Genomic DNA, 27003 nt, shown 5'->3' on the forward strand with positions numbered 1-27003 from the left:
CTTGAGTTAAACCAAAAAGGTTAAATAAGAAGATATGATGCTACGTAATGTGATTACAGTGGGCGCTCGGGTTGCGAACATGATCCGTGCGGGATGCACGTACGCAACCCACAGCATTCGCAACCTGCATCTGCGCGGGTTGCAATTCGGTGCTTCTGCGCATGCGCAAAGTGTGATTTAGCGTTTCTGCGCATGAGCGACAGCTAAAACCAGGAAGTAACCAGTTCCGGTACTTCCAGGTTTTGGCAGGTCCGTAAACTGAAAAAAGGCAACCTGAAGCGTCTGTAACCCGAGGTATGACTGTATATGTAAATCTAATAAAAATTACCGTATTTTTCGCTCCATAGGGCACACCTGACCATAGGGCGCACCTAGTTTTTAGAGGAGGAAAATACGGAAAAAAATATTCTGAATCAAATGTTGCACTAAACTATTTAAAGCAGCAAAGCGGGCGGCTCCTGTCCGCTTTGCTGCTTTAAATCGAGCCTCAGAGGAGGGAAGGAAGGGGAACCATGGCTTATCTAAGTCCAGTTAATAATGCTGAGCCTGACTTATGGCCATCGAGATTAGCCTGGCCGTCTCAGTGGAAATCTGGGGAGGCTGAGGTGGACTTTCAGTGGTCAAAGTGTGGTTGTGTCTTCCTGCCCGGCATCTATTTCCTGTCCTCTTTCCCCCCTGCACCCCCGCACCCTGCTTCGAGGGAAGGAAGCGGAGCCATGGATCCTCTGCTCGCAACTGCAGTGGATTCCCTCTAGGCTTCAGTGGATTCCCTCCTCCTGGGCTCCCTTTGAAGCAGGAAAGTGGGAGAGGAGCTGCTTACATGAGTGTAAGCTGCTCCCCTCCCACTTTCCTGCTTCAAAGCAATCACAGAGGAGGAATCCACTGCAGCCGTGAGCAGCGGAGGATCCATGGTCCCCTTCCTTCCCTCCTCCGTAGTTGCTTTGAAGGAGGAAATTGGGAGAGGAGCTGCTTACACAAGTGTAAGCTGCTCCCCTCCCACATTGCCGCTTCAAAGGGAGCCCGTAAGGAGGGAATCTGCTGCAGCTTCCCCCAGCTCCCGCAGAAGCTGCACGCTCTTTAAAGGGGCTGTGCGGCTTCTCCTGGCTTTTCTGGGAGGTGGGGGGATTCCCCCACCTCGTACAAAAGCCTGCGGGAGCCGCACAGCCTTTAAAGAGGGCGCCGCTCTTGGGGGCTTTTCCCCCACAAGGGAGAAGGGACTGCTGCGGCCAGTCAGTCCCTTCTCCCTCCTGGAAAAAAGCCCGCAAGAGCACACAAAGCTTGTGTGCGGCTCTTGAGGGCTTTTCCCGCCTGCCTCCCCCCTGCATTCGCTCCATAGGACGCACACACATTTTCCCTTGTTTTTTAGGAGGGAAAAAGTGCGTCCTATGGTGCGAAAAATACGGTATTATAAAAAACAAACAAACAGAACACAAGAACTTGCAGACATCTGACGAAGCTGAGTTTTGGAAGGTTTGAGGAGGATAAAGGGAAGTCCTTCCTCCTGCAGTGCAGAGTTAAACTACGGAACTTGCCTACACAGGAAGCAGGGAGGACCACCAGCTTACATGACTCTAAAAGAGCATGGGGCAAATTCATGGAGAAAAAGGTTACCAGTGGCTATGAACCATGATGGCTATCCACAGTTGGAGGAAGCAGTGCTTCCGACTCTTGGCTGCTCGAAACTGCAGTGCAGAATCAAAGGAGAATGGAATCGGAGCGCTGGAAGGGGTCCTGAGGGTCATCTAGTCCAACCCGCTGCAATGCAGGAATCTCAGCTAAAGCATCCCTGCTTGTGGGTTTCTCACAGGCTTCTGGTTGGCCATTATGAGAACAAGAAGCTGGGCCAGATATGCTACTGGCCTGACCTGGCGGGCTCCTCTATCTATACACAGCAACCCTTCACGGCTGGCAGTGTGGCGTGTGCAGTGTGTGTGTGTGTGTATTAAGGCAGAGGTCAGCTGGCGGACTTCGTACTCACCCAGGGACACACACTTCTGCCCACGGATATTGGGGTTTCCTGTGTAACCTGGAGCACACCTGAGAAGGAAGCAAGAGAGAGACAGAGACAGGTGAGAGTCACACCTCTGGGAAAAAGACCAGTCAGTGGCCCTAACAGAAGAGTTATTGAGAGTTAGGTGTTGGAAAAACACCCTGGGAAGGCTGCAAAGTCTCCGGAGCGTTCCCCGGTGGCCCTCTCTGGCTGTAAATCTTCTTCAGTCCAGAGCAGCCAGTAATAAGCGACCCTTCTCTCCTGAAAAGAGCACGCCAGCCTTCTGGTATATTATAGCAGAAGAAAGACTCAATCGTAGTTCTAAAACTGTGGGATGTGAAACACAAGAGCAGTCAAGTACAACATTCCTAGAGTGAACTTGTTTACACATGGGGAGGAATGTTTGTCCAGCCAGCAGGTAAACTTCCTGTTTCCTTCTGGGCTGGGACAGGCTTCCTCTGCATGTGACTAGAGGTGGGTGTGGCCTCACCTGTGCAGGTAATGACAAAAGCACAGGGCAGGGCAGCCATCTCTCTCTTTTTGACTACATGCATCGAAAAAGCAACATCTGCTTAGCCAAAGATGCCCTCTTGGCTTCCAGCCAAGAGAGGACAAAGGGACTGTCTTCTTATGAGATAGTTTCCAGGTAAATGTTACTTTTCTAAGCTAAGTCTGCCTTCTGGGATCCTATTGTGAACAGAATGATATGTGAGTAAACTCTTTTTATACTTTTGTAGAAGACTGCATTGTGTATTATCTTTTATGAGGGAATAAGGGGAAAATACCAGAACAGTTATTATAGAGGCTTTAGCGAGCCTGAGCAAACGCATCCGCTGCAAGTTTAAAAAGGGGAATGTTACTCTGCTAAATTGTGAACTTGTTAACACAAGTTGGAAAGGCTATTATCAGACAATATATCCTCTCCTGCATCCCTGAACATTCCCACAAAAACTACTTTATTTACAGTCTTATATACAGAGACTCCGGGACTCGGGTGGAACTGTGGGTTAAACCACAGAGCCTAGGACTTGCCGATCAGAAGGTCGGCGGTTCGAATCCCCACAACGGAGTGAGCTCCCGTTGCTCGGTCCCAGCTCCTGCCAACCTAGCAGTTCGAAAGCACGTCAAACTGCAAGTAGATAAATAGGTACCGCTCCGGCGGGAAGGTAAACGGCGTTTCCGTGTGCTGCTCTGGTTCGCCAGAAGCGGCTTAGTCATGCTGGCCACATGATCCGGAAGCTGTACGCCGGCTCCCTCGGCCAATAAAGCGAGATGAGCGCCGAACCCCAGAGTCTGTCACAACTGGACCTAATGGTCAGGGGTCCCTTTACCCTTTACCTATACACAGACTCCATCAGTACGTCTGTGCTCTCTGAACACCAGTACAGAACCTTGACACACATAGAAGCGAAATCAACTTCCAATAGTACTCAGTAGGAAAAGATAATACAGCCTTTCTTTCTCACGCTCTCTCAGACACTCACATGATGTATACAAATCATAGTACCACTCGCTGTAGCAGCTCGGATAGATAAAAATCCTAACATTGGGGCAGATCCACAACCAAAAGGGCTACTGAGCTACATCCCTGCTCGTCCGCCGGCCAGTTGGATACTCACTGCTCGCAATACTGGCCGGTGTAGCCCGGCTCACAGGCTGTGCAGCGGTAGCCTCCGCCCCCCAGGCTCTCACACGTCCTTGAGAACCTGAAAAAAATAAATAAAGTAAGGAAGAAGAGTCAGGAGGTTTAAAGGATATCAGAAGAGTCCATCTAACCTGGCCAACCAGATGCCCCTTAGCAGGGAAGCCCGTTATAAGAATTTTAAGGTCCCAAATATAGAATATTCACAAATGCACACATATCTAAATATATGAACCATGTGCCTCAAATGGTACGAGAGGGCAATCCTGAAGCCATTTTGACTCTCCCAATGACCTCAAATAGTCATTGCAGTAAGAGAGGCAAATGGGGAAAGCCTTCTGCCCAGATAAAGCAATCAGTGACCACTGTCAGGTATCCTGGCAAACAGGATTTCTGCTGAAGACTGCCTCCTTCTGTGATGTATGTATGTTTTTTGGGGGGTGGTCTCTGGCTACAGGGTGGGCAATTTCAAAAGTCTATATAAGCCCCAATGTTCTGGGTCCCTCCTCCCTCCTGCGTGTGGTGAGTGAGGACCCTGTTGCAACAGTTGAATAAAGATCAGGCTTACTAGCCACTTTGCTTCTCAACATTCTCTCGTTGGCCTCTGTTATTTTCTCCTACTGATAGGGAACCCACTTAAGGGCTCTGGAATAGCCCGTAAGGGAAAGGGAGCAGGTTTTCTTATAACACCCCCAAGCAGCACCCAAGCAGTAATGCTCTCCCCCCCATTTGAGATTTCCAGGGACTGGAATTTGAAGGTAGACTGCCCCTGGATAGGGAGAGACCATCTATCTAGGTGCCCCCATGGGAAGAAAAAATAAGAAAAGCCCTGTTGAATCAGACCCATCTTAGTCCAGCACCCTGTTCTCACGGGGGCCAACCAGCTGCCTCAATGGGAAGCCCAAAAAACAGAGCAGTCACTGTGGCTACTAACCCTTGATAGCTTTTGGGGGGTATATATATATATATTTTTCAATTTTCTGTTTTACAATTCAAAGTACTCATTTTTACATCCTTGAAATATCAGTGACTTCCTTTTTTTCTCTTTCCACGGTTCATTTTACATATCATAAATCCCTGCATATTTTACAGAAACTGCACCATTCTGAATGCCATTATTGCATCCATCACAACTTATTTGCACTGTTGAATTTATCTTAATGCTGCCAGCGTTTTCAGCTGTACACAATGATTTCCCATATATTCAATAAACGCTTTCCAGTCTCCTCTAAACATATGTTCTTCTTGTTCTCTTATTCTATATGTCAGGTCCGCAAGCTGCACATATTCCGTCAGCTTAAGTTGCCATTCTTCTTTGGCTGGGACCTCACTCATTTTCCATTTTGGGGCTAACAAAACCCAGGGCACAGTAGTGGCATACATAAATAACCTTTTTGACACCTGGGAATGTCAGTCTGAATTATCTCCAACAGAAAGGACTCTGGGTTTTTTGGGGAAAGTACTTTTAAACATTTTTTTCAATTCATTATGGACCCCTTTCCCAATACTCTTTTGTAACCCTTGATACCTTTATCCACCCGGAGTGGCTAGCTAAAGCAGATTTGCCCACAAATCCACACCCGCTGCCAGCCCATCCTGAAACCCGGTCAAGCCCCCATCTACTCAGTCTCTCTCTCTCTCTCTCTCTCTCTCAATGAGCCAACATCGTACTGGTTTTCCGGATCCGTCAGCGGACAGGCGCAGGGCTGGCAGTCCTCTGGGGTGCCAGCAGTAGCGTCTCCGTAGAATCCGGGTGCGCACTTCTCACAGAACTCCCCAGCAGCATGATGAAGGCAGCTCTGGGAAGGGCAAATCATTTCATGTGTCAACAAGACTAGAAGTTATTAAAATTACTTGAATAAACATGGTTCCAACAATAACGCTTGGCTGTGTTTAGACTGATTTCGCAGACAGAGGTATCCCAAGATGGAGACAAATAATTAAATACAGATCAAAGATAGAAATGGCTGAATTGAAACCGCAAAGAGTGGACGGAAGTCAACAAACCAACAAATCAAAAATGGCATTCAACCCAGTATGAGGGACTTTGTGAGCAGAACACCCTGATACTGGTTTGAATTAACTAAATACTGCTTTTTCGTTTGATAGGTAGTTTTAGTTTTGTTAATTTTTTGGTTTTATCGTTGTGCATTTTTCTTGTTCTTTTTTTCTTTTCTCTCTCTCTTTTTATTTCTTTTATATAATACACACTTATTCTAGATGTTTGACAATTTGATTATGTATACTGCAATAACTATTTTAGTCTAGAAATATCCAATGTAAGATTAGTTTGTGGTTTTTTTGTATGTAATGTTTGTTTAATAAAAGTTAAAAAGGAGAAGTTATTAATATTGCAGTAGTTGTATAAGGGATTGTTATTTTGACCAGAATGTAATTGAAATCCATAAGATTTTGGAATGCAGAAATAAAGTAAATCATCAAGCCATCAATTCTAGCCACCTAAATTATATGAATGATCTGGTACTTGAATAATTTGGTACTTGAATGATTGGTATTAGTACAGTGGTACCTCGGGTTCCAGACGCTTCATGTTACAGACACTTCAGGTTACAGACTCCGCTAACCCAGAAATAGAACCTTGGGTTAAGAACTTTGCTTCCCACATCCCTTTTGGCCACAGTAGTGGCATACATAAATAACCTTTTTTGACACCTGGGAATTTCAGTCTGAATTATCCCCAAGAGAAAGGATTCTGTTGTTGTTTTTCGAAAATCAATTTTAAACATTTTTTCCTCAATTCATTATGGATCATTTCCCAATACACTTTTACACCCGAGTTTATGTGCCTATGGAAGTTGCTTACTGAACAGGCGCCGGTCTCAGGGTGGCAGGAATCTGAATGCCCGTTGCATTCGCACAGCGCACAGTGCCCCAGGTAGAGCCCACCGCCTGTCCGGGTGTAGCCAGCTGCACAATCCTGCAAGAGGGACAGGGTGGCGTCAGTAAACAGTGCCCCATGAGCCCACGTGCCCTGCCTGGCCCAGCGAAGAGGCTCACCTGGCAGGAAAGACCCTGGTAGCCTGGTGGGCAGCGGCATTCCTCCACCTCCAGAGCCCGGGGCAGGCTGGTGTAGGTGGGCACCGCGGTCTCCATGCTGACACCGGTGATGCCAGCCGACAGCATCTCGGTGGAGTGAGTGGCGCGGATGAGAATCTCGTCCAGGTCAGCCAGGACCATCATGAGGTGCTCCCGGGTGGCTGGCTGGCCATCTGGGCGCTTCCAGTATTGCTGGGGAGAAAAAGGGGGGGAAGGTTGATACTGTGGGATGGAATCCATTGGCGCAGTCAAATGCAACATTCCTTATTTCTCTAGAGTGGGCACAAGCAGGGGGATATCCAGTCAGGGTAACTTGCTGTTCCACTGGTCTGGAACTTTCTCCCCCTACATGTGACCTAGGAGATGATGATGATATAGTATTTATTCCCTGCCCATCTGTCTGGGTTTCCCCAGCCACACTGGGCGGCTTCCAGCAAAATATGAAAATACAATTATTCATCAAATATTAAAAGCTTCCCTAAAGTGGGCTGCCTTCAGATGTCTTCTGGAAGTCAGATAGTTGTTTATTATCTTGACATCTGATGGAAGGGTGTTCTACAGGGTGGGCGTCACTACTGAGAAGGCCCTCTGTCTTCACGTCGTGAGAGAACTGCCAGAAGGCCCTTGGCGCTGTCTGACTCCATAAAAGAGCTGAGTCATGCAGTCATTTTCTCAGTCGTTTTGTCTTTCTATTGTCTTGCTGTTCTTTCGCTGGCATGCTGCTCTCCTGCAGCCATTTTGTTATCTTAATGTAAATTTTGCTGTTTGCTGGCTCTCAGTTCAGTCTCCATATGAGACAAACTCACAGTTTCTTTATGTAACTACCAAGTGAAGCCTGCCTTTCAGGGATCAAATCGTGACTAAACTTGTTACTTTACTCAGAAAGACTCTCGTGTCTTTATTCTTTTAAAAGGGATCAAAAGGGGACACCAGTAATAGACTTAACTAAGAGATTCATATGAATCTGCAAACTAGCTTCCAGCTATATTGAGGGGAATCTTCTCTGCTACATCACTTACTAGTATGAGTAAAGGAAGAATAATACTTATTCAACATATCCTTTCCTACTATCCTTAAGATTTCCACATGTACCAGCAGAAAGCAGAGAAGAAGTTACAGCTGACCAGAAGTCCAGAGGTAGCATTATTATCCATTTACGATGGGGTGGAAGGTTCACAGGCTATGAAGGACTTACTCACAAATTAATTTATTGCCAGCTGCACGAATTATGATAGCTAGGAAGTGGAAGGGGCAAGCAGAATATAAAATGGAAGAACGGTATAAAGAGGTGTGGGATGTAGCTATGGATGATAAATTAACATGTGCCATTAAGGTAAGACAGGGAATACGCAGGAGAAATGATTTCAACAAGATATGGAAGATATGTTTGTAGAATTTGTATTGTTAAAACGGAAAGGGGTCAAACCATCACAAGAGGTGTTGAAATTTTGAGAGGTTGGATTAGTTACAATGGAATGGTCTCAGTAGTGGGGGGCACATTTTTATTCTTATTTATTTATGATTATTACTTTACCATATATATATATAGAAAAGAAAGCGGGGAAGGGGCAGTAATGGAAGTGGCTTCACTGCAGCTCTTCCCTCCTGAGTTTTCCTGCAACTAGTATTCAGAAATATTGCAGTCTCTGACCATGAAGAAGAAGTTCTTGCAGAGCCAGATAAGCTCATTTTGTGGGCATAGCAGAGGGACGGGACAAGTGGCAATGGACAACGGAAACAAGCTGCAGGCTCCTCCAGCTGCTTTATTTAAGCCAGATTCACCCACGTTCTCCACCAAAGCAGTGTCAGTGTTGCCTGGATCCCCACCTCTCTCCCCTTCCCAGGTATATGGGGTGGCTTCATTGCCACCAAGAGAAACGTGGAGCTCAGGTGCAGACGGCACAGGGAGGCCTCACCTCCTGGAAGATGACCTCAAAGCTCTTGCGTTCCCGAGGCCGCAGCTCCGACAGGTAGGCCACCAAGGTGATGTCGTTACCCTGGAGGAGGGGGGGAGACACCAAAAGAGAATGTAAGAACATAAGAAGAGCTGGCTGGATCAGTCCAGTATCCTGTTCACTGTGATGCCCCTGTCAAGAGCTCGTCATGTGAAAGACAACAATCCCATGACTGCAATCATGGAGCAGGAATTCTAACAGCCCCTAAGAGAAGCCCTCAAAGAGGATTCAAGCATGGGATCAACGCTCCTGTAGTTTCCAGCAACTGGGATTCAGAAGCGTCGCTGCCTCCTCCCACGAAATCAGACCATGGCGCTTGTGGCTAGTAGCCACAATGGCTAGTAGCCACAATAGCTAGTAACCTTATTCAGAAGGTAAAGGTAAAGGACCCCTGGATGGTTAAGTCCAGTCAAAGGTGACTATAGGGTTGTGGTGCTCATCTATCTCACTTTCAGGCTGAGGGAACCAGCGTTTGGCCACAGGCAGCTTTCCGGGTCATGTGGTCAGCAGAACTAAACTGCTCCTGGGGCAACAGGACACCATGACGGAAACTAGAGTGCACGGAAACACCGTTTACCTTCCCACCGCAGCGGTATCTATTTATCTACTTGCACTGCCATGCTTTCGAACCGCTAGATTGGCAGGAGCTGGGGCAGAGCAACGGGAGCTCCCTCCGTCGTGGGGATTCGGACCGCCAACCTTCTGATCAGCAAACCCAAGAGGCTCAGTGGTTGAGACCACCAGCGCCACCCGCGTCCCTTTTCTTACTCACATGATATTTCTGCTAGTGGCTGCTAAATCCCCCCCCCCCCCAAAAAAAAGACCTTTATCTAGTTGCCTCCAAATCAGAGGCATAAATAAACATTTATGGGAGTGGTGTATGTGGGACTCCGAGCTTCCTCCAATCCCAGAAATGAGGGCCTCTGCTGCTATACAGGTCCTGATGCCCAGTGAATTCCAGGGGATGCCCCCCCCCCAACCTCTCTAGCTAAACCTGTAGAAACCCAGCCCTCTCCTGAGCAAGCAGGGACTCTTCCTTACAGTGATCTGCACATCAGCGTCCGGCAGTGGGGTGCCTCGTCCTCCAGCATTGTAGGAAAGGGTGTAGCGAAGGCGTCCCCCGTAGGATCCAACCTGCAAATGTGGGGCGAGAGGGGTCAGGTCATTCCATCTTGATGCAGGTCAGGGGCCGCACCCCCGCACAAGTGTCATGCACCCATCGTAAGGCCCATGCTTTGAAATTTTCAACTTCGTAAAAAGTGAATTTCCCTCCACCGTTGCATTTCCCCCAAAATGGTTGAGCACATGGTTCTTCTCTTCCCCCTGCTGCCTATTTCATCCCCACAACCACCTTGCAAGGTAGGACAGACTGGGAAAATTTTAATTACATTTAAATCAAGTAAATAGGAAGGTGACTGAACTGAAACGCAAGCGAGTAAGACTTCTCTAACCAGACCCAGTTTATACGAAGCTAGATACAATATCATCACATTTCATAGTCAAGTAATAATGAAAAAAACAGACTTTGGGGAGTCTTTCAAAGAAAATGCACCCTGTGCATGGTGGCGAACGGCTTCTGGGGCTAGCATGGCACCCCCAAAAGCAACGTGCACCCCCTTTATGCTGCCCTTCACTCGCCTACTCCCTCCTCACATTTTAAGTTCTTCTAAAACACAGAAGTCATCAGGAAGGTGTCTGCCTCAAGCAGTAGGGAACCTTCTTCTGCCCAAGGGTCTCCCTCGGTGGTGGGTGGGGCTAAAGTGGGAGGGACTAAAGTCATAAGTGGGTGGGGCCGTCGATGTGACTGACTGGTGCCGCAGAGTCTCAAGGGCTAGAAAAAGAACCTTAGAGGGCCGTGTTAGGCTCCTGAGGCTAGAAGTAACCTGCAACCCTGCTCCAAAGATTTGCAGCTTCTTGGCGCAGAAAACAAAGAGGGCTCTGTGCATGTGCGAGGAATTCAGAGGAGCCCGGAAGCTGCTGGATCAGGCCCCGTAGTCCAGCACCTTGTTTTCCCAGTGGTCAACCAGAGGCCCATTATGGAAAGCCCGCAAGTGGGACCTGATGAAAACAGCAGCCTTCTCCTCACTTGGGATTCCCCACAGCTAGTTTATTCAGAGGCAGTGCGGCTTCTACAGGTGTGTCTATGCGAGAGATGAAAAGCTTCCCTCCCCCCCCACAACCCCCCCCCACACAGAGTGTTCTCTTTGTGATCCCCCAAGGCACGACCTTCCCTTTAATTTTATTTTTTTCCCCAAAAAAATTATTCATTTTATAACACAACTAAACAACACAAACAGAAAAACAAACAATACAAATAAATTCTTGTCTTATCGAATTTTTTCTAAACATTGTTAGGTGAGCTTCCCCTAGTCCCCCCTATCTGATATTCATTTTACCTCATCTTTAGCAGTTTACATATATCATAAGTTTTAACCATTTTTTAAATCACACTTACTTTTACCATAAAAATCTCCAAATTTTATCCCTTACAAGTAATACTATTTTAAAATACACTATCTTCTACTTCTAACCCTACAGCCTATATCCACTTCCAAAGCTATTCGTTATCATCATCAATCTTTATTACAGTCCAGAGACCCAACAAATCATTACAAAGCAATACACAATTCATACCAAAAGCTATTCTAAGACTTAAATATTAACATATCTTGCTTTACGACCTTCTCTTTAAAGTTGGCACAGGGGGCACAAAACTGCGGCGTCACCATTCATTTCACAGAACCGTGGAGCTGGAAGGGATCCCACGGATTGTCTGGTCCTGTGGTTCCCAACGTGGGGCACACGCCCCACAGGGGGGCCATTTGATTCTTAAGGGGGGCAAATTGAGAATGAGTTATTAACAGTTCGTGGCCTTTTAGGCTTCCTCCACGTGAATAGGAGTTCATTTTTTGAATAATAAGAATTATATGTCACGGGGCGTGGGGCATCAGGATTTTAGAGAAGCTTAGGTGGGGCATGGCCAAAATAAGGTTGGGAACCAGTGGTCTAGTCCGGCCTCCTGCAATGCAGGAATATGAAGCCGTCCCATACAGAGATCGAACCTGCAACCTTGGCATTATCGGCACCGCTTTTAAGTGTACGCTCACCGCATTTATACATTTTAAATTTATTGTTGTACATTGTTTTAAATGTTTGTTTTCCTTCTGGGATTGTACCCCCAAGTGCGTTTTATAAGCTGGTCTACAACCGTAATAAATTATCTATCTATCTATCTATCTATCTATCTATCTATCTATCTATCTATCGGCACCGTGTTCTCTGTCCTCCTTCAGAAGAACACGAGGAACAGCCTGCTGGATGAGGCCAATGGCATCCTGTGTGCACAGGGGCCAACCTGATGTCCCCATGGAAAACCAGCAAGCCAGACTGGAGCTCAAGAGCAACTCTCCCCCTTCTGTGGTTTCCAGCAATTGGTATTCCGAAGCATTGCTGCCTCTGGCTGTGCAGGCAGAGCCCTTGTGGCTAGAAGCCCCTTCCCTCCTTGATTTTGTCTCATCCTCTTCCAAAGCCAGCAAGGACAGTGGCCATGTGTCTCAGCGCTGTGCGAAGGACTTTCTTTTGTTTTGATGCCACTGCCAGGCAAACAGACACACGCACAGAGCCCCCGGAATGGCTCTCATCCCTGCTTCTCACCCTGCCCCCCGCAGTCCATGCAGTTAAGATTACCTTGTCCCCCAGGAAGGGGTCCGGCAGCTTCCAGTAGAAAGCGATTTCGGGAAGGAGAGAGAAGCCCTTGTAGAGTAACCAGTACTGAGACAGAAGAGGAAGATTCAGAGGAAAGTGAGGGGACCAGCTGACAGACGAGTCAAATCTCAAAGCACACTGCTCCACAACATGTGCCACAGCCAGCCAGGCACCACAGCTCAGAGAGAGAGAGAGAGAGAACCACCCACTGCCCAGAAGGTGCCCCAAACTCTAAGCCCATGGGGTGGGTGGGGTGGCACAACCACCCACTGACTATCACTCAGCCACCCGCTCTCCCAAAGAGCTGTCGCAACCACGTTCTCCATCTGCCTGGTTCTCTCTGGCTGCTTTGGACCACAACTCCCATCAGCCCCGAGTTGTGAATTGCAAACACAGAGTCAGGCTTCTGGAACTTAGCTGCCTCCCCGCCCTTTGGAAGCAGATAAGCAGAACAAAACGAAAGAAGTCTCTTACCAGTTAGAAATTTTAATGATCACAGCAAGAGAACAAAGAATCCATTTCCTAGGAACGGCGGTGCTCCCAATTAAGGGTTTCGCCCACCTCCTCCCTGGTCACCCACTTCACTTCCGCAACTTGTAACCTGATCTAGCAACCGCTGTGCTTTCTGCACTGCCACCTTTCTGTGCTGCCAAACATGAGCCTAGAATCATAGATCTGGAATGTTCCCCAATCATCCAGTCCAACCCCTGCCAATGCTTGCTTTGCATCTTCTAAATGAGCAATGCCAAAAGCAGGGTGAAGTCCAAGGCAAGAGGGAGAAAAGAGGAGCTAGCTTTGGTACCAATGGCTCCTCAAATTCCACACAGATTTTGCTTTTTTCAAAAATGCCTTCTAGATATTTTTTTGAGGGGACGCCTTTTTCTGCCTCTGCTCTGGACAGCTGTGTGTTTGCTGTGTGGCAGAGCTCTCCCCTCCTCACACACCTCTCCATGCCAAAGCTCCATTCGCTGCCCACTCTGCCCTGCTTGTGGGTACCTTTTTGGCCTCAGACACCCTGAGGCGGTACTGGGAGGAAGAGAGCAGGTTGCTGGAGGAGTCTGAAGACCTTCCGCCGGGGATTCCTTGTCCCTGGGGCTTGAGGCCAAGAGAAGATGTTCAGTGAGAGAGGTAGAGAGAAGACAGGAAGGTAGTGGGGAGGAAAGGGAGGATGGAAGGATAGGAGGAAGGAGGGGAGGAAGGAAAGGCAGACAGAAAGACAGAAAGTTGAAGGGGAAGATGGCAGGGTGGAGGGAAGGAGAGAGAAAAGGAAGGAGGGAAGAACAGAAGGAAAGATGGAAGCAGGCAGAAAAGGAAGTGTTATGTACTGAAGTTCTCACCCTGGGCCAGCAGGGAGATACTGTAGATAGTTATGCAAATAAGGGATCAAAAGTGACATTCAGTGATTGGATAGTTTTAGAAAATTGTTACAGTTACATTATACTGGAGCTCTATATAAGCAGGCTGGCTGAACCCTTCAGTTCAGTTCTGTTCTGGCCTGTGAATAAACAAGAGCTGTTTGAAGAATCGCTGTGTCGTCTGATATGTTCACCCACAACTTAACAGGAAGATTGTCTCCTTTCCCCACACAGGGCAGATAGTCAAAGCTGGGGGGAAATATGGGAGAAACATATGTTCAAAATGTTGTCTGTAAGAATAAAATAAAATTATTATAAATTAGTTTGGAGATGGTATCTAACACCAGTCAGATTAAATCAAATAAACAAGGAATATTCAGTTTTATGTTGGAGGGGATGCCAGGAATCCGGGAATTATATTCACATGTGGTGGGGGTGCAAACATTTTTTTGGCAAAGAGCGTTTAAGGAGAACAGAAATCACTATTTACAGGTGGGTAGCCGTGTTGGGTCTGCCGTAGTCGAAACAAAATAATTTTTTTCCCCTTCCAGTAGCACCTTAGAGACCAATTAAGAGATCAACTAAGCTGTAACTAGAACTATGGAAGGCACCACATTGAGCTGCATGAAATGGAAGAACTCACTATGTTAAAGCTGACTGAAAGTCCAGAGGCAGCATTATTACCAATTTACGATGGAGTGGAAGGTTCGCAGGCTAGGAAGGACTTGCTCACAAATTTATTGACAGCTGCACAAATTATGATAGCTAGGAAGTGGAAGGGGCAAGCAGAAGATAAAATGGAAGGGTGGTATAAAGAGGTGTGGGATATAGCTATGAATGATAAATTGACATGTGCCATTAAGGTAAGAAGGGGAATAGGAAGGAGAAATGACTTTGAAGAGATAAGGGGGCGTGTTTGTAGAATTTGTACTGTCAAAACGGAAAGAGGTCAAACATCGCAAGAGGTGTTGAAATTTTGGGAGGTTGGATAGTGACAATGGAATTGTCTCGGGGTGGGGGGCACATTTTTATTCTTATTAATTTCTGATTATTACTTTGTCAAATGAATGAATTAATACATATATTTTTTTAAAAAAAGAAAGAATAGGAAGTTTGGGCAAGACAAAAGGATGGAAGGAAGGGCAGAGGGAAGGGAGGACAGAATCCACGGAAATGGGAATAAGACATAAGCTCTGAGCCCCTCTCCCCCACCCCGTGGCTTGGCTTCCCAACCCAATATGGCCCAGATGAGTATGATTTCAGCCAGTGCGCTGGCAGCAAGCAGGTGTGCCCCAGGACAGGGCCAAGCAGGGACACCCAGGACTCCCCTATGAAGCCAAGGAAGGGCAGGGTGTACCTGGGAGCCGGGAGCAGCAGCAAGAGAAGCGGGGAGCAGAGGAGCCCTGGCCAAGGAGCGAGGAGGGCCAAGGTGGGCTGCCTGGGCAGCTGAGGGGGTCCGCAGTCCTGCTGGAGGGGGTTTGGGGGCGCCCTCCTCCTTCTCCTTGGGAGGAGGGGGTGCCCTGCGGGAGGAGGCCTGCCAGCGGGACAGCATCTCCCAGATTTCAGCATCGCGTCTCAACTGGGCTTCCTGCACCTGAAGGATGGAGGCGAGGGAGTCAGGGAAGGAAGGAAGAAGGGGGGGGGGGAGAGAGAGAGAGAGAGGCAGACAGGCAGAGCAAAAGAGGACCTGCAGGCCCAGTACAGAGAGGTAAAGGGCTCCTGGACGGTTCAGTCCAGTCAAATTCGACTATGGGGTGCGGCACTCATCTCCGCTTTCAGGCCGAGGGAGCCTGCGTTTGTCCACAGACAGCTTTTCTGGGTCATGTGGCCAGCATGACCAAACCACTTCTGGCCCAACAGGACGCTGTGACCAGCGCCAGAGCGCACAGAAACACCATTTACCTTCCCGCCGCAGTGGTACCTATTTATCTACTCGCGCTGGTAGGCCTGAAAACAGCTGGGCATCCTTGAAAAGGACAGAGCTCAGAATGGCTGCCCAACCCAGGGCGAACGCCGCTATCCCCAGCTGGACAGATCCCCGTGGAGCCAGCTTTCGCACTCGTTACCTGGGTGGCTCGCCGGACCCGGCCGCCAGAGCTGGGGATCCTGCCAGCTGCCACGTCCTTCCTCAGCTGCTCCTCTGTGAGGGATGTGGAGTTCTGCTGGGGTGGGACACGGGCAGTGGGCATGTTGAAAGCTGGCCGGCCTCTCGCCTGGCCATGCAAAGCTGACAGCCTCCCCACACCCGACTCCCTTGAACATTAACTGTTGCCCCCCATGCAGAGGCTCTCCTGTTTGGGGGCTCAGTATGGGGTGCCCATGCAGGGAAGGGGGGGAAAGGCAGACAAGAACATATTAGGAGGGCAAATGGCACTCCCCCCAATTTGCACGAAGGGTAGGGGTTTGTTGATCTTAGGAGGCAGCACACCACAGACTTGGGGGCATGCACACACCCCAGCCATGCCACACCAGCAGACACTCAGAATTACAGGAGCTGTTGAAAGAGCTGTAGCTCATATGTGGTGGTCATGTAAGATGACAAAGTCATTTTGGGAATTGATATACAGTATAATGAACTGGGGAGAAAATGTTTGTAAAAAAAAAACCAGAAGCTTTTCTCTTAGGAATTACAGGTACCGACATTCCAAAAGACCAGAAAAGACTGTTTATGTACGTGACAAGGATACTACTAGACCAAAGATGGAAGGAAACAACAGTCCCGAACTGCTGGACTATGCTGAAATGTCAAAACCAGGGGTCAGCAAACTTTTCCAGCAGAGGCTGTCTGTCCCTCAGTCCTTGTGGGGAGCCGGACTATATTTTGGAAAAAAATATGAACAAATTCCTATGCCCCACAAATAACCCAGAGATGCATTTTAAATAAAAAGACACATTCTACTCATTTAAAAACACGCTGATTCCCGGACCACCTGTGGGCCAGATTTAGAAGGCAATTGGGCCACATCCGGCCCCTGGGCCTTAGTTTGGCTACCAATGGTCAAAACTGACCGGGAGACTCAGGAATCAAGAAGATAAAGACTTTAAAGAAGAATGGGAAAAAATTATAACTTACTTAGAAGACAATTGCAAACAAATAAAAACGTCAGCTGGACTTAAAAAATAACTTGTAAAGAAACAAAAGACACGGACAATTTAGAGAAATGAAAACTGTGGAAAATGTAATGATATGTAGTTTTAGAAAAAATATTTTAAGGACCCCATGTAGGGGACGGGGGGGGGGGGGAGTCACAAGCTTCAGAGAATCTCATGTGTGGATATGTTAAAAGTTCTTCTTTTTTCCACTATTTTAAATTTGTTTGTGTAAAAACCGATAAAAATATTTGGAAAAAGAAAAGAAAGACTGGAGAGCTGTTGCCAGTCACTGTCGACAGGACTGAGCTATTGTTATTGCTGCGATTATTTTGATTCATGACCCACCCTAAGGTTCCCCAGGGCAGGTTTACAATAATTTAAAATGCAAGATTAAAAAGGGTTTAAAAGAAATGGCCATCTCAATATAGGGTGGGTTGTAAAAACGTTTTTAAAAGCTAGGTAGCCCAGAGAAGTCTGACTCTGCAAAAGGCTGAGCAAACTCTATGGCTTCTGAACAAAGCACGGCAGCCGCTTTGGCACAGATCCCAGCCAGAGAACATAAGAAAGGCCTACTTTTACCTGTCCTAAATCTTCCAACATTCAGCTTTCTCAATGCCATGCATAATAACTTCACACAGTTCCATCACGTCACCTCTCGACTCGCCTTTCCTCCGAACTGAAAAGCCCCAAACACTGCAAATCACCTTTCCTCCTAGCGAGTCATCCTCCTGGGGCCTCCTGCCTTCGACAACCGGTTTAGAAGCACACAATACAATAGCATGCCCCAGAACCCGACAAGTCCATGCTCCGTTACGGGCATCTCTGCCCGCGTACCTTCTGGGCACGGCGCATCCGGGCAAAGTAGGTTTCCTTCTGCCCAACAGTCTGGGCAGGAAAGAAATGAGAGAAACGAAAAGAGACAGACAGAGAGAGAGAGCAGGTAAAGGTGGAGAGTTCATAGCCCATGCCAGACCCCCAAATACATTCAGCCCCATCATTGTGCCCCTCCTGGGAACAAGACTCTCCTCCCTGTCCAGCTTGCCCCCCCCCCCCCAGTATTCTAGCCAGCTCTGAAGTGGCGCAGGAAAGCAGGAGCTCTGAGCAGATTTGGGGGCTGGATAAAATATTTCCCCTCAACCAGCAGGGCTCTCTCATTGAACCTTTGCCCCTCCGAGTTCAAAGTGTCATCCCCTCACAAAATAAAGCACGCCTTTGTGCAACTCACACGTAAGCCTGTGGAACTCCCTGCCACAGGAAGTTGCGAGGGTTGCTAATTCAAGACGGGTTTGGGGGCAGGCGATGCGCTTATAGACAAATACACAACAAATGGCAAGCCTTGCCGGCGGCTTGTGAGCTGTCAAAACTAGGGATGCCCACCCCATTCCTCACAATTATACAATTCTAGAGTTGGAAGGGACCACTGAGGGTCTTCGAGTCCACCCCCTGCAATGCATATTCGAAGGCAGGATTGTCAGAGGGTAAAACAACAAAGGAGGTCTGCCTCCCCAATCCTAACCGCCGACCTTCCTGGGTGTTGCTTCATGGTTTCTCTCTCCTCCTCCCAGCCATCTCGAGAGGTCCAGAGGGTGGCAACACCAGAACGGGCCTTCTCTGCTTTTATTTTTATTTTATATACTGCGATGTTTTTACGTGAACCGCCCTGAGACCTCCGGGTATAGGGCAGTATGTAAATTCAATCAACAACCATCTCCCAAGAAGGAAGTCTCACTTTTCTGCTGCCCGCCAGGAGTGCCCTGATAACCGTCCCCACCCACTTCCAGCCCCGTGGAACGGCTTGCTTTGGGGGAAGGTTGGCACGGATGGGGGGAGCTCAGAGTACCCAGGATCCACACAGGCTTGTGCCACCTTCTGCTGGCAAGGGGCTGCATCATCACGGCCTAGGACCCTCGTACCTATGGGACCGCCTCTCCTGGTATGCCCCACGGAGAGCCTCAAGGTCCATATATAGCAACACCCTAGAGGTCCCGAGCCCTAAGGAAGTTAGATTAGCCTCAACCAGAGCCAGGGCCTTCTCAACACTGGCTCCCGCCTGGTGGAACGCTCTGTCTCATGAGACCAGGGCCCTGCAGGATCTGATTTCTTTCCGCAGGGTCTGTAAGACAGAGTTGTTCCACCTGACCTTTGGCTTAGAATCAGTTTGATTCCCTCCCCCTCTTTCTATTTCCTTTTCCCTCCCGTGAAGAGGCTGCATCCTAATGTTTTAATGTTGTATCTTAATCTTTTAAATTGTATTTTAATCAACGTTTTTTTATTATTGGTTGTTAGCCACCCTGGGCCCAGTCTTGGCTGGGGAGGGCGGGGTATGAATAAATTTTATTATTATTATTATTAGTAAAGGAGCCCCTTTACTACATGGTGGCAGCGGTGGGATGGAACTTCCCTGCAGAAAGGCACTTTGATTTTAAATTGGCACAAATCTTTTGTGTACTAAGGCGTTTTATTTTTTAAGACAGAGTTGTTCTGCCTGGCTTTTGGCTTGGAGCCAATTTGATTCCCTCCTCCTCTTTCTTTTTTCTTTTTCCTTTCTCCTCCTGTGATGAGGCTGCATTTTAATATTTTTATGTTTCAATATTTTAATTGCTGTATTTTAATCTTGTTTTTAAGTTGTATTCATTCAACTTGTTTTTATTATTGCTTGTTAGCCGCCCTGAGCCAGGCCTTGGCTAGGGAGGGCGGGGTATAAATAAAAATTATTATTATTATTATTATTATTATTATTATTATTATTATCTGGACCTCACATGCTGACTGTAAGAGGACATCCGCAGGGGAACCCCTGAGTCTATTTGTGTGGTTTTCTGCTAGAAAAACACTGGGAATGGGGACATAATAATAATAATAATAATAATAATAATAATAATAATAATGGGGAAGGGGTGGAATTCCTCCCTTCTTTTCCACCAAATCACCGCCACCACATTTGTGTCCCACCTGCCTTCCAAAGAGCTACCCTGTTCTCATTTAATCCTCACAAGAACCCTGCAAGGCAAGCTAGGCTGACCGAGGCAGCGAGTGGCCCAAGGTCACTCCCGTGAGCTTCGGGCACCAGAAAAGTGAGGCTTCTTTCTTGGGAGACGGCTGGGAGGAGGAGAGAGAAACCGTGAAGCAGCACCCAGGAAGATTTGCACCCTAGTCGCCCAGGTCCTAGTCTGGCACCCAATGTGCACTCTGATGTCTGCGCCCTCCTTGCTTGAAAACTGGCCGTTGCGCCGTGGTAGAACACTTGCCTTGCATGTAAAAGGCTCTGGGTTCAACCCCCGCTGGCAGCATCTTCAGGTAAGGCTGGGGGAGATCTCTGCTTAGAGTCCTGGAGAGCCACTGCTGCCAGTCAGTGTAGACAATACTGAGCTAGATGGACCCAATGGTCCGACTGAATCCTCATCGGCCTCCTAGCATCCTTCCTTTCTCATTTGTCTCCTTCTTTAAGTTGGTACCCATGGACTTACCTTCAAAGCCAAGGTTCTGCTGGCTCATCTCTCTCTGGAAACACCCTATGAATTCCCATCCCCACCCCCGGCCCCCAAAATCAGTGCCTTGGTTCACAACAGACCACGAGGAACACAATTCGAAGAGACTGTCCGGGGAGGATGACCAGACGCCACAGGGATGGGCTCAAGAACTGCAAGTGCCACTTCCTGCATCCCACAGAGCAGGGCTCTCACCTTGTCGCCCAGGTAGGTCTCCGGCAACTGCCAGTGGTAGGTTTCCTCCCCCAGCTGCCCAAAGCGGGCATAGGAGAGCTGAGGGCCCTCGGGGGACATCTCCACCGTGAAGCCGGTCTCGATCCGGGTGGTGTGTTGACGGTTGACCAGGGAGAATCCCTGGAAATTTCTGGGAAGGAAAGGCGTGGTGATCTGCGGGGAAAGAGCAGAGATGGCACAGATGATGGTGATGATGATGATAATAAATAATAATAATAATAATAATAATAATAATAATAATAATAATAATTTATTTTATTTTTATTTATGAATAATGATGATGATGATAATTTATTATTCATACCCCACCCATCTGGCTGGGCTTCCCCAGCCACTCTGGGCAGCTTCCAACAAACTATTAAAATACTGTAATACATCAAACATTAAAAGTTTCCCTAAACAGGGCTGCCTTCAGATGTCTTCTAAAAGTCTGGTAGTTGTTGTTCTCTTTGACATCTGGTGGGAGGGCGTTCCACAGGGAGGGCGCCACTACCGAGAAGGCCCTCTGCCTGGTTCCCTGTAACTTGGCTTCTCGCAGCGATGGAACCGCCAGAAGGCCCTTGGCGCTGGACCTCAGCGTCCGGGCAGAACAATGAGGGTAGAGACGCTCCTTCATGTATACTGGGCTGAGGCTGTTTAGGGCTTTAAAGGTCAGCACCAACGCTTTGAATTGTGCTCGGAAACGTACTGGGAGCCGATGTAGGTCTTTCAGGACTGGTGTTATATGCACATTGCAGTAGTCCAAGCAGGAGATAACCAGATGGATGGCAGAGGGTCGCAACCAACTGCAGCTTTGATCTGCTGAACTGGGACTCTTACAGGTGCCACGTAAGACGAGTTCTGCATCGGTAAGAAACTAATCTTTGAGTGTGGCAGCATCTACACTCTGGAACCCCCTGCCTATTGACATCAGCCTTCGCTTAAAACATTTTTGGCACCTGTATAAAGCATTTTTCTTTAGGCAAACCTCCCCAGACACGTAGAATGTGGATGTATGTTTTTGAATCTGCTTTTAGTTTATTGGTTTTATCATTTGAATGTTTTAAAGGTGTGATTTGGCTGATAATTTCATACTTTTGTTCAAGATTAAAATGCCTGTCAGCAAATGAAACTGATCTGTAAAAAAAGTTACTTGAAAAGAGAGAGAGAGAGACATTGAACATACTTTTGTAAACCAAGAAAATCTTTAATAAAACTACATTAAGAAAAAAAAGCCTGTCAACATTCTGCTTATCCAGTTAGGCTTCACCTACACAAAAACGCATTTAGCTAGCTTAGAAAAGAAAAGAGCGAAGGTCAATAGGCGGGGAGTTCCAAAGTGTGCCTTGATAGAAGACTGCTTTCTTACAAATGTGGAAAGAGTATTATGTGGCACCGGGAACAGTGTGTGTGAAACATAGTTTGGTACATTTCCCAAGACCAACAGAACGAAAATTCCTGGAGGTCCAGGAAAGAAAAGAAGCTGTGCTGCTCTTACCAGGTCCCGGTGGTAGGAGGAACTGGTGCATTGCTGGGTGACGCCCATGCAGAAACAGGGCAAACAGCCTTCCTTGTTCTCCGCGCTCAGGTGGAAGTGGTGCGGCCGACAGCTGCCGCAGGAGGGCCCCTCCGTGTGCGCCTGCAACGGGAATGGAGAAAAGCTGGAGCGCAAAGTAAAGAGGGCAGGGGGCAGGCAGAACCCCACTGCTGGCTGAGCCAAGGTTCACAGCAGCCGGGAAACTTAGGCTCGCGGGATCCACAAACCTCTAGGGTGGAAGGATCGAAGCACCCACAAACCCCAGGCAGTGGGCGCAAAAAGGAGGAGGGTCTGCGGGGAAGGAAAGGGCAGCTGGAAAAGGCGAGTGGAAACAGCATGCGCTTTTCAGGGCTGGGCTGGGACAGAAATGGGTTTCTGAACTTCAAATCCTCCCTCCATAAAATCTATATTAGAAAGGGACCCTTGACCATTAGGTCCAGTCATGGCCGACTCTGGGGTTGCGGCGCTCATCTTGCTTTACTGGCCGAGGGAGCCAGCGTACAGCTTCTGGGTCATGTGGCCAGCATGACTAAGCTGCTTCTGGCGAACCAGAGCAGCGCACGGAAACGCCGTTTACCTTCCCGCCGGAGCGGTACCTATTTATCTACTTGCACTTTGACATGCTTTTGAACTGCTAGGTTGGCAGGAGCAGGGACCGAGCAACAGGACCTCACCCCGTTGCGGGGATTTGAACCGCCAACCTTTTAATCGGCAAGTCCTAGGCTCTGTGGTTTAGACCACAGCGCCACCCGCGTCCCTTGTAATCTATATTATACCCTACACCTTTTGCCCAATGATTCATTCCTGCTTTTTTGCTCTTCATCTCTCATTTCCCATTCCAACAACATTTTTGACAAAGTCTCTCAAGATTTATTTGAAGTTCACCGCATGCTGTTCGTTGAAAGAAAATTATATGAAAGTGATGTACCAATGGCATTTGACTCCCACAAGATTAGCGAAAATGTACAAAAACGCCACCAACATATGTTGGAAGTGCAAAGAGAATGAAGGCACGTTCTACCACGTGTGGTGGACGTGCAAAAAGGCCAGAGCATTCTGGGAAATAATATGTAATGAACTGAAAAAAATGTTTAACTTTTGTAAAAAACAACAACAACCAAAAGCTTTTTTGATAGGCATCAAAGGCGAAGAAATACCAAAGGACTTTAAAAGACTGTTAATGTATGCAAAAACAGCTGCAAGAATACTGTTTGCCCAGAGATGGAAGGAAGAGGAAACAGCAGCCAAGGAAGAGTGGATAGTGAAAATGAGGGACTATGCCAAAATGGAGAAAATGACTAGGAAGATCAGACACCAAGATGACAGTAAACTTAAAAAAGAATGGTGTAAATTTTATAGAGTACATTAAGGAACAATGTAAAGATTTAAAGATGTTAGCAGCACTTGTAAATTTTTAATAGGTAAAGGAATAAATAAGGATTTAATCAAAGTTGGATATATGAATTAGATGTGGTTAATTTTTTTTTTTTTAATGTATCTGTGGAAAACCAGAAGGGAGAGGAGGGAAGTAAGGGGGTTCAGGGAACCACACAACTGTATAAATATTGTTGAATTTAAGTTTGAATGATGTTAATAGTGAAAACTTGAAAATAATAAGAAGAATAATAAAAAGGAAATGGGTTTCTGAGCTGGGGAGGGAATGCACACAACGATGGGTGCTTCCCCCCTCCTGCCTTACCTTACACTGGCACTGCCCGCTGGCATCACAATGGCTGCTGATGCTTCCATGTGGATCGCAGTGGCATCGGGTGCCATGATCTGTAGCTGGGGGGGGGGGGGAGAAGTGGAAGGGAACTGCTGAGGACAGTGGGTACTTGGCGGGTGCAAGAGTGAGACTATTTCCCCTTCCACCCGCCCCAAGGCTTTGATTCCGCCCTCGCCAGCCCAGATATTTTGAGCTACAACACTTCTCAGCCTCCCGGCTTGGGAGCTGGAAGTCCAAAACACCGGAGGCTGTGACAATCAAATCCTCCTGGGAGGCTTTTCATGGGATGCCAGAAACGATCGAAGTTCGCTTGGCTGCGGAAACCTGGTTTGTCTGTTGGCAGACGGCTCCCTTTGCCCCAGGAGCTGGACTCACCTGTGCACGGTTGCCCCCGGCTGGGGTTGCCCACGTAGCCTGGCGCACACCTGGCCCAAGAGAAGAGGGATGAGTTAAGGGGATGAAAGGAGCAGGGGCCAAAGTCTGAGGGTCTGCTTCAGCCCATCGTCCCCCCCCCACCACCTTCCAGGCTCAGAAGGACCGAAGTTCACCTCCCTGGCTGCCGGGAGCAAGAGAGTATGTTCTCCCCCCCCCCCTTTTTAAAAAAATAATAATTTTTATTTGCACATTAGGAGTTACACATAATGAGACGCAGTATTCTGTTATAAAGGGGGGGAAAGAAAAAAGAAAAGAAAGAAAAAGAGAATAGAAAGAATGTTAAACAACATATCTTGTCAAAAACATACAGTAATTTAAGAAATACAAACCGTCGATGCCATTGTTATAAACACATCTTTCCAGGAAGGATTGGTTTTCTCTTCATGTTATCCCTTTTTCCTCGCAACTCTCACTTTCTTATCTATGCCTAGTCTCTGGTTTTATTCCCGTGATTTATTTAATGACTTCCTTCTGCCTCTATGCGGTTCCTAATCTCTGATATCTTAAGATTTTTGCTTCCATTTTCGCTCGGCGGAGAACCTCTATACGGATGTTATTGGCCCAGAGATGGAAAGAAGATAAAGTTCCTACCAGAGAAGAATAGCAGATCAAGCTGATGGATTATGCCAAGACGGCCAAAATGACCAGAAGAATCAGAAATCAGGAAGACCAAAAATGTAATAAGGAAGGGGAAAATTTTATAACTTATCTTAAAGACCATTGTAAATGGTTAAAATCGTTAGTAGGATTGGAGTATCACTTGTAGCTTAATGGTGAATTTTGGACACAATGGAGAGGTAAAAGATTTGGATTATCACAAAAGATGCAGGTGGAAATGATGAGGATGATAAAATAAATAATAATAATAATAATTTTTATTTATACCCCGCCCTCCCCAGCCAGAGTCAGGCTCAGGGCGGCTAACAGCAGTAAAATTACAGTAAAAACATAATAGGAAAAAAACAAACCAATTTAAAGCACAGGTTAAAATGCAATTTAAAATGCAGCCTCAAAAGCATAAAGGAGGGGGTGGGAACATAAGGGTCAGACTGAGTCCAAACCAAAGGCCAGGCAGAAGAGCTCTGTCTTGTAGACCCTGCAGAAAGATGTCAAGTCTCTTGTGACAGAGCGTTCCGCAAAGTCAGGGCCAGTACTGAAAAGGCCCTGGCCCTAGCCACCTTGCGACTTGGGACCTCGAAAATGTTGTCATTTGTGGACCTTAAGGTCCTCCGCGGGGCATACCAAGAGAGGCGGTCCTGTAGGTATGTGGGTCCTAGGCCTAGATTAAAAGTAGAACCCACAAAGGGGAGGAGGGAAGTCCAGGAGATTTCTTGGGATCTTGTTTTTGTGATTTATGTTTGATATATGTCTGTAAAATTTTAATTTGAAAAACCAAGGAAACAAATTTATAATCATCATTAAAAAAAAGTTTTAAGCAATGGTCTGTTGGCATAACAACTTCTCTGAAAGTCAGAACCCCCCATTTGATCCTCACAACAACCCTGCGAGTGAAAGAGAGTGAAGCAGACCATGGTCCCACCTTCCTGGTGAGAGGAGGTTCTCTCCCACCATAGCCCAAGAGTTCCTTGCCTACTGAGCTCCAGCTGGATTTTCGAAAGGAAGAAGGCACCCGCCATCCAATCACACCAGGAGTGGGCAATTTCTCTCCCCCCCTCCAGCCTGAGGGCTCATTCTTACACCCCTCCCTGGCAGAGTCATCACGGCCACCCTACCTTTCGCACTGGCGCCCGATGTAGCCCGGGGCGCAGGAGTCGCAGGTGGGCTGCCCGTCTGTGTCCACAAAGCAGGTCTTGGCGGGCCTGGGGGAAGAGAAGGGTGGGAAGTTAGCAGCCGAGAGAAACCACCCCTCGCTCAAAAGGGGGGAGGAGGAAGGCAGAACGGCTGGCAGGCGGTACCTACTGGCTAGCAGAATAGGGTCCGTAGCATGGGCACGGTTGGCAGTCTCCGGGGGTCCCACGCCTGGCATCACCAAAGAAACCTGGCTGGCAGCGCTCACACCGCTGTCCTTCTGTGTTGTGCTGGCAGGCCTGTGGATGATGATGATGATGATGATAATAATAATAATAGTAATAATAATAATAATATTTGGGGGATTGTCATCACGCCACTCCTTGGTGTGTGGAGTGCCTCAGGGTGCGATTCTCTCCCTGATGCTTTTTAACATCTTTATGCGCCCCTTCGCCCAGCTTGTCCGGAGTTTTGAGCTGGGCTGCCATCAGTATGGTGATGACACCCAACTCTATCTGTTGATGGATGGCCATCCTGACTCGGCCCCAGACACACTGACCAGATGTCTGGAAGCTGTGGCTGGATGGTTACTTGGGAGTCGGTTGAAGTTAAACCCTTCGAAGACAGAGGTCCTTTGGCTGGGAAGGGACGATATGGGATGGGGGGGGGCAATTCCCATCTCTTGCGGGGGTGCAATTAGTGCCATCACCGTCCGTTAAGAGTTTGGGTATAATCTTTGATACCTCCCTCTCCATGGAGGCGCAGATTGCAGCTATAACAAAGGCGGCATTTTTTCATCTCCGCCAAGCTAAGCAGTTGGCTCCTTACCTCTCTCGCCCTGACCTAGCCACTGTGATCCACGCGACGGTCACCTCCAGACTGGATTATTGTAACTCGCTCTACGTGGGGCTGCCCTTGAGACTGATCCAGAAACTCCAGCGGGTGCAGAATGCCATGGCGAGACTCCTTACGGGGTCCTCGCTGCGAGATCACATTCACCCGGTGCTATACCAGCTGCACTGGCTCCCGGTGGAGTACAGGATCAGGTTTAAGGTGCT

The 27003-nt window shown here is 47.7% G+C and overlaps 3 protein-coding genes across 3 annotated transcripts in view; 1 reads left to right on the forward strand and 2 right to left on the reverse strand.

The window, feature by feature from the left end:
• The window catches only part of LOC114590399 (methylenetetrahydrofolate reductase (NADPH)-like), a 256188-nt gene that overhangs the window by 153668 nt on the left and 75517 nt on the right, over positions 1–27003 (forward strand). The window lies entirely within an intron of this gene.
• LOC144328311 (basement membrane-specific heparan sulfate proteoglycan core protein-like) overlaps positions 1–27003 on the reverse strand; it is a 159309-nt gene that overhangs the window by 70095 nt on the left and 62211 nt on the right. The window contains exons 27-39 of the mRNA XM_077930981.1: positions 26117–26244; positions 25930–26016; positions 24137–24186; positions 23735–23820; positions 21997–22137; positions 20481–20672; positions 9686–9778; positions 8606–8686; positions 6651–6881; positions 6457–6570; positions 5304–5431; positions 3610–3696; positions 1979–2037 (exon numbers count right to left, since the gene is read on the reverse strand). Coding sequence (XP_077787107.1) covers positions 1979–2037; positions 3610–3696; positions 5304–5431; positions 6457–6570; positions 6651–6881; positions 8606–8686; positions 9686–9778; positions 20481–20672; positions 21997–22137; positions 23735–23820; positions 24137–24186; positions 25930–26016; positions 26117–26244 — 1477 coding nt within the window. The remainder of the gene's footprint in view (positions 1–1978; positions 2038–3609; positions 3697–5303; positions 5432–6456; positions 6571–6650; positions 6882–8605; positions 8687–9685; positions 9779–20480; positions 20673–21996; positions 22138–23734; positions 23821–24136; positions 24187–25929; positions 26017–26116; positions 26245–27003) is intronic.
• LOC144328310 (uncharacterized) lies at positions 12436–16485 on the reverse strand. Its single transcript, XM_077930980.1, has 3 exons — positions 15771–16485; positions 15062–15298; positions 12436–13444 (listed from the first exon to the last, which is right to left on the reverse strand). The coding sequence occupies exons 1-3, from the start codon at positions 15891–15893 to the stop codon at positions 13286–13288; spliced, it is 519 nt and encodes a 172-aa protein (XP_077787106.1). The 5' UTR covers positions 15894–16485; the 3' UTR covers positions 12436–13285.

This window comes from Podarcis muralis, chromosome 7 (assembly GCF_964188315.1).
Source record: "Podarcis muralis chromosome 7, rPodMur119.hap1.1, whole genome shotgun sequence".
Taxonomy (NCBI): Eukaryota; Metazoa; Chordata; class Lepidosauria; order Squamata; family Lacertidae; genus Podarcis; species Podarcis muralis.